At 32.1% G+C, this 7,603-nt stretch overlaps 1 protein-coding gene across 1 annotated transcript; it reads left to right on the top strand.

The window, feature by feature from the left end:
• Positions 1 to 4,665: 4,665 nt before the first annotated feature.
• LOC112091299 (probable O-methyltransferase 3) lies at positions 4,666 to 6,094 on the top strand. The gene is made up of 2 exons (XM_024164529.1): positions 4,666 to 5,448; positions 5,795 to 6,094. The coding sequence occupies exons 1-2, from the start codon at positions 4,666 to 4,668 to the stop codon at positions 6,092 to 6,094; spliced, it is 1,083 nt and encodes a 360-aa protein (XP_024020297.1).
• Positions 6,095 to 7,603: the final 1,509 nt, after the last annotated feature.

Raw genomic sequence — 7,603 nt, 5'->3', positions numbered from 1 at the left:
TTTAAACTAAAAAATACAATAAATATGCAAAAGCTTACAAAGTTCAAACCCACTAAAACGGGGGTTGAAAACGGCAAGATTAAGAGGGGCAAACGGCAGCGGCGGACTTTGACGGTGAGGATTTAGGATTTTTTTGATGAAAAAATAATTAAAACTTATAATAATGTTGATTTGGTAAGGATTTAGAAGAGAATTGATGGTGATTTTTGTAGTTTGGGGTCGGAAAATCGGAGAAAACTGGGGAGAGGCCGAGAGAGAGAGAGAGAGAAAGTGATCAGAAAAAATAGAGGAGGAGGCTCTGATCGTAGGCGTATAGACAGAGTTTTTCCCGACGACAAAAAAACATATTTGCGACAACATGTCGTCGCAAATATAACTTAACATTATTTGCGACAACGCATTTCGTCGAAAATATAACTTTATTATTTAACATGTATAAGGAAGGTTCTGGAATTATTATTTGTGACGACACATATAATTGTTGTCGCAAATAAGTTTTGGGGTATCGCCCAATTTTCCCGCTGTTTATTTTAGTGGGGGAATACAAAATCAATTTTTGCGACGACACCTATTAATGTCGTCGCAAATAAATTTTGCGAACCGCCAAAATGACCCCTTTTTACGGGGGGGGGGTAATAAATAAATGAATTATTATTTGCGATGATAAGTCGTCGCAAATAATGTTATTTTGACAGCAAACGTTAGCGCCAAACAACATTTACCGCGAACTACATATTTCCGACAATGTGTGAGTTTTTAGCGACAACAATATTTTTCTATTATACGAAATGTATTTACAACGTTACGTCACCGCAAATATTTTCGTCGCAAATGGGCCAAATTGTAGAACTATGGAGGTTTACACTTGAAATTGAATCTGAAAAATACTAGTTTGTGTGACTTGTGTGCTTCTTGTTTAATTAGTGTGTATTATATATGGTTTGTGCTTGCACTTCAACCCTATGATAGGCTAATATATATAGCAGCAAACAACCAAGGGATATATATGGTGTTCCTGTCTTTGTGTGTTTTCCTTGTACAAATTACGTATTTTTCTTCTTTATGGAGGAATCTAGAAAATTAGTCTTGAAGCTTGTGGGCTTTGGCAAATACAAGAGCTGATTTTGAATTTTTCTTATATTTTCATCCCTATTTCAATTCCAACTCTGCACATTAACCCATTTTCAGCTAATTATAACACAAATTGAGTAAAGTAAATTTGTTAGGAGAGAACTAGAAAACAATATAATAAATTAAATACAAAACTAATTAAACTAAATTAAAAGAACACTAAAACCAAATAAACTAAAACGCAAGTAAACTAAATTAAAAACTACAAGAAATAAACTAAAATAAATGAGAGTCTCAAGGAAATGGTCCATTTAAATGTACAAAAAGTGGTGAAATAACTCTATGATCTTATAGAGTTATCGAGTTATCTTAACACATAATTTTTTTATACTGCTTTCACATATCACTTATCATGCCATTGCGTAGTAACTCTCCCACCTCTCTTCCTTCCCTCTCCACCTTTTGTTCTTTCTCTCTCTATTTTTTAATACTTTAAATGTTATGTTCTTTTTTTTTTTTTTTTTTTTTTTTTTTTGTTTTTTTTTTTTTTTTTTTTTTTTTTTTTTTTTTTTTTTTTTACGTATGTTTTGCTATTTACTAATCTTATTTTGTTTTTTATGTTTTTTTTTTAACTTTTGTCAAGGGCTCTTAAATAGTTTAATTTTTTACCAACTATCTTTGCAACATCTAAGACATATAAAAGCAATCAAGTGGACTTGCTTCTAAAGAGCCCACGTGTTGGCCTTCTTCTTCTTGTTTTTTTATCTTTCTTTCTTTTTTTTCCTTCCCTAATATTTTTTAGAGAGTTCATTTTTTTTACAATATCTATCTTTAAAATACTTTATTCTAATAAAAATAATTTTTTTCAAATATGTCCCTACTTAGTTTTTAACTTTTCCTCTTTTCCTCTTTCTCTTTCTCTTTTATTTTTTCTTCATCTCTTTTACTTATTATTTTTTTTTGTTTTTTTTCCGTAACATTCTTTGACTGTTCATTTTTTTTTACAATTTCATTCTTTGAAACACTTTATTTTCTTTACTTTGTTTTAATTAAAATAAGAAATGTCTCCCAACTCTTTTTTGTCAAAAAGTCATATATATTTTTATTCTTTCTCGATATAATTTTTTAAAAAATATTTTTCTCTGACACTAATTAATGGACTTATCTTCGTTATATATTTTGATGTGGAATTAAACTTATAAAGTTATTCCTCACATACATAGCATGTGACTCAACTAGTCTAATCTAATCTAACAAACATAAAAGAGCTAGCGTGCCACGTGTTAGCCTCTCCTCTTATTTTTTTTTCCTTTTCTACTCATATTTATCTTATTTTTTATTTTTAATTTTTTTTAAAATTTTTTGTGAATGTTTTTCACATTTAAATTTTTTGTCCATTTTTAAAATTATATTTTTTTCTCACTTTACTCCTATGAATGCAATTTTTTACATTTATTCTTATTTTAGGTTTTTAGTAGTTAAAACAATTTCCTTCAAATGTGTCCATCCTTATTTGTTTTTCATGTAATTTCTTTGATATATACATATTCCTTCTTTCGATAAAATCAAAAGTTCTTAAATAGTTATATAAATAAATTTATCATTATTAAAGAAATAATAAACTCTTTAAGCGTTTCTAATACGTGAATACATGAGAAAAGTATGATCAAAAGCGATCAATAATGATGCAAGTATAGTAGGTCCCGGTTTATTTATTAGGACAGTGAAAGGAGCGGACCTCTAAACTTCTAAAGCACCAACCAATCCAGATATCTAATAATGAATTCCAGCCATTTAGCCGCTAAAATTTGGTATTTGCCTTCCTGCATAATGATTCTTTAAAATAACAGGAAATTTCAACTCATAATTCTTTAGACTCGGAGTACAACAGATGTACGTTAAGTATAAGGCCAAATGAATCAAGTAAGATCAATAATATTAATTTAATATCAAAGTTTGTGGCAATAAAATCTTTACGTGATTAAATTATTAGAAACAGATTGATATATTAAACGCGATTAATGATATTAGTCAATCTACCTTATTCCTTCATCATAGTGGGTTGTCGCATGTAATTATAGAATGTGTAAACGATCCAGCATAAATTTTTCAACGTTTACTGTAGTATCTCTTCTTAGTCTTCTATGATCAAATGATAAACTAGGTCAATTTTTCGAAAGTACTATTAACCAATTGAGTAGCATACTAGGGAGAGAAAGGAAAAAATTTTCTCGGGAATTCTTGCTGCAAATTTTCTCAGGAAAGTCTGTGTATATACTCGGGAGGGATACAGTCATGTGATTCGAGTGTTGTAATCTAGAGATCAATAAGAGTCCAGATCGAATTCCTTGAGGGGAGTTCGCAAGGGCGTAGCCAATCTTTGGCCTAACCTCATTAAATCGTGTTGTTTGTCTTCGCCATTTGCAATTTCTTGTTTGTCTGTGTAATTGACCGAACTTTGGGGCGAAAGCATTTCCTATCATGTAAAATATATGTGCTCTCCATAGCTTTTGTGATGATGAAAAAGTTTTAAATATTACTTGTTTATGCCAAATTAATTAATGAAAAGTTTAAAACTAGTTTGTTTTATATATTCAAACTCAAATCATTAAATTTTATAAAAAATTTAAATTTTAAATGTCAAAATCAAAAATTATAGAACGAGCCCTAAATTTCAAAAAGAACATAAATTTCTTAGTTTATAAATGTTTTCCATAAATGCTTTCCATGACCTCTCCATGATTTTTAGTTGAGTCCACTACTGTGACTTGAGATTATTCATGTAAAAGCAGGTGAGAACTATATGTGATAATTTTTTTTAAGAGCATGTGGGAATTATTATATAGTCCATAATATTTCTTTGCCGGTAAAGTTCTTATAATTAATTAGCCATCTAGAAGAGCGAACATATTTAAAGCGTACAAGCATATAAATGATAATTAAAATTATTCTAGTCATAATATTTCTTGTCCCACAAAACTTGCAAGATCATGTGAGAAATATCTCTCTGCCATATTTGTTTCTAACGAGTAAATATCTCTCTGTTTTTTTTTTTTTCCTTAAAGGGAGGGCAAATGTTTTCCATGAGCTCTCCATGATTTTTAGTTGAGTCAACTATTGTGACTTGAGATTATTCATGTAAGAGCAGGTGAGAACTATATATGATAATTTTTTTTAAGAGCATGTGGGAATTATTATATAGTCCATAATATTTCTTTGTCGGTAAAGTTCTTATAATCAATTAGCCATCTGGAAGAGTGAACATATTTAAAAAGTACAAGCATATAAATAATAATTAAAATTATTCTAGTCATAATATTTCTTGTCCAACAAAAGTTGTACATGTATTTTTAATTAATTGCGGGATAGGGTTATATCACTTAATATTGTATATAAATAAATAGTCTAATTTGTAGCAGTACCTATTTGACAAAAGTAAGATAGATACGGATTCTTTGAATTTTCCCTCTTGATCAAATGATCTAACTGCTTCTATAAAAGGACATTCATAACTGCAGGATTTTACATCATGAATTGAAACTTTCAATTTCAAGATTTTTAAGAGAGAGGGAGAAAAAAAAACAGAGAATAAAAATGGATTATTTTAGTGAAGATGTGATGAGTTCTAGCGAGTTGCTTCAAGCTCACTCTCTTTTGTGGAGTAACTCAGTACATATTGTTAGGAATTTGTCATTGAAGTGCGTCATTGAACTAGGAATACCAGATATCATCCATAAACATGGCCAACCCATTACTCTTTCGAAACTCATCTCTGCACTTCCTATCCATCCTTCAAAAGCTCATTGCATTTATCGCATTATGCGCATTCTTGTTCACTCCGGTTTCTTTTCAGCCCTAAAAGTTAACGGAGAAGAAGAAGAATCATACTCTCTCACAAACGTTTCTCGGCTTCTCTTAAGCGACGGGCCAGCTTCCATCAAAATGAAATCATTTTTTCTTTTTCACCTTCTCCCCGAAGTGGTGGCTCCGTTGCACTCCTTGAGCACTTGGTTACAGCAAAGTGATGGCAAAACATTCGAGCATGGAAATGGGAAGAACTTTTGGGATTTTCTCGCTGATGAGCCAAAACATATTCATCTCTTTAATGAGGCAATGGCTAATGACTCCCAGCTAATTGCCAAAGTCATTCTAACTGAATATAAGAATGTGTTTGAGGGTTTGGAGACTTTGGTTGATGTTGGAGGAGGCACTGGAACCATGGCCAAAGCCATTGCTAGCAGTTTCCCACACATCAAATGCACCGTGTTTGACCTCCCGCATGTCGTCGCTAACTTAGAGGCAACTGACAACTTGAATTTTATCGGAGGAAACATGTTCACTGATACTATACCTCCTACGGATGGAATTTTGCTCAAGGTACGTGTATATTCAACCATTATTTAGTCATCATTAAGTAATCATGCCAGTCATACAGCATCTACTAGGTATCAATACTGCCATGCCTTTTGGTAAACAGATTCAAGTGTTTTAAACTAGAAGGTTGTTTTGAACCAACATTTGTTAAAACCTTTTGATGGTTGGTTAAAACCGACAAAAGTTCAAAGCATCATGCTTTATACCTATTTATCAAATGGGCCCTAAATACATGGACATATATTGTTTAACATATTTCAGCCGTTTTAATCGTTTAGAATTATCTCAGATGTAGAACTTTCTTTACTTGTTGACTAAAATATACTTGTTTCTGCTTTGTCTCTACAAGTGGATACTGCATGATTGGAATGATGAAGATAGTCTGACCATTCTGAAGAGATGTAGAGAAGCAATTTTGAGAAATGGTAAAGGAGGAAAAGTTATAGTTATTGAAATGGTAATTGAGAATCAGAATACGAATGAAATAACTGGAATACAATTATCCTATGACGTGGTGATGATGGGCAGCTTCTTCGGCAAAGAGCGTAACTTAATGGAATGGGAGAAGCTCTTCTTCGAGGCTGGATTCAGTCACTATAAAATCAATGCAAAAATGGGAGCAAGGTCTCTCATTGAGCTTTACCCTTGAGATCATCTTGGTGGTGTTGTTCGATTCTCACGTTTGAATTATATATAGAATAAATAATTTACCAATAGTACTTGGTTTGAATAATGTGTAACTCTCTTCTCAGTCTTTTTTTTTTCCTTTCCCCCTTCAATCAAGAAATGAAATAAAGACTTGTTAATTTTCCTCTTAATGGTCAATATATATTTTCCCTATATCTTCATATCAGTTCTCTTAATTTGGTCAAAGATGTAAGTTATAAAAAGTTTTGATAAAAGAATATTCGGTTTTAGATTACAATTATTTTATTTTATTTTTATTTTTGATAAATGGGAAGAGAAAACATGGTTTTGAGACTGAAAGGTGCAATGTCCTAATTTAGTTGATGATGGGCTGTTTTTCAACCCAGCAGGCACATCCCACATTCTTTGAAGAATAAAAATTAAGCACTGAAAATGGTGCGTAACAAAACAAATGAGGAAGGCAGTACAACCCACATTCTCTTGACTTGTCAAAGATGTAAGTTATGAAAAGTTTTGATAAAAGAATATTTGTTTGTAGATAAAATTATTTTATTTTTATTATCACCACCACCATCATCATGCATTTTGAATGAAATGGGAAGAGAAAACATGGTATTGAGACTGAAAGATACAATGTCCTAACTTAGTTGATGATGGGCTGTTTTTCAACCCAGTAGTAATGCGAACCACAACGGACTTGCTGTGGAAAAATTGCCCAAGGAACTAAAAATCAGAATTGGAATGGAATGAACAAACTTTAACCTGATGTTTATCAACCAAGAACCGAAGTTATAAAGAACCCGACCCGTTGATTATCAAACAAGAACTAAAGTTGCAAAGAAAAAAAGAACTCGGCCCTATGATTATATGAATCAAGAACAGTAACTATAGTTTGAACGCCACAAGGTGATAACCTTGATTAGTTCGGAAGTTCAATGAAGAACCAAAGAGGAAGCAAAAACCTCACAAGAGTTGTAATTTCAAAATTCAATAATAATCCAAGTTGTTCTTGCCGATTACATATATCAGCCACCAAACAAAAAAGACTTTTCCTATGACAATTAAATTCTTGCCCGCCTAGCACTTAAAAAAAAATAAAAATAAAAATAAAAAAAAGGAAACAAAATTGAACTCCTTCCATAAACACACCATTTTCCAAATTAAGGAAAGTCAACAAGGCTAAAACATAGAAACCTCTTTGTAAGGCAATTTTGACCATTCAATTCGCCAACTAAGGGCTGCAATTTTAGCAGCCTCCTCCACGCAAATTGTTGGATCAGAAATGGCAAGTGAAATCTGTCCAACACTCTCCAATTATGGCAAATAGATTATGTAATCCTTTAGTGTACGATTCCCACGCCCATTCCATGCACAGAACACGTCCACACATGCAATCAGTCCTTCATAGTCGCTTGAATTAAGTTGACTAGTTTTTGGTCTTCACATGGCTCCAACTTGGCGTGTCCCAACTTGGTCTTAGCCCAAAGCTCTTGTGATTGGTCTGGAACTT

Source organism: Morus notabilis, unplaced genomic scaffold (assembly GCF_000414095.1).
Source record: "Morus notabilis unplaced genomic scaffold, ASM41409v2 Scaffold1115, whole genome shotgun sequence".
In the NCBI taxonomy this organism is placed as follows: Eukaryota; Viridiplantae; Streptophyta; class Magnoliopsida; order Rosales; family Moraceae; genus Morus; species Morus notabilis.
The sequence above is the reverse complement of the archived record's forward strand: the minus strand, read 5'-3'. Positions and strand labels throughout refer to the sequence as shown.

Bases quoted from the DNA above. Each gene is read 5' to 3' on its own strand.
- LOC112091299 (XM_024164529.1), top strand. From the start codon at position 4,666: ATGGATTATTTTAGTGAAGATGTGATGAGTTCTAGCGAGTTGCTTCAA. The intron at 5,449-5,794 runs GTACGTGTATAT...TGTCTCTACAAG, and splicing joins CGGATGGAATTTTGCTCAAG to TGGATACTGCATGATTGGAA.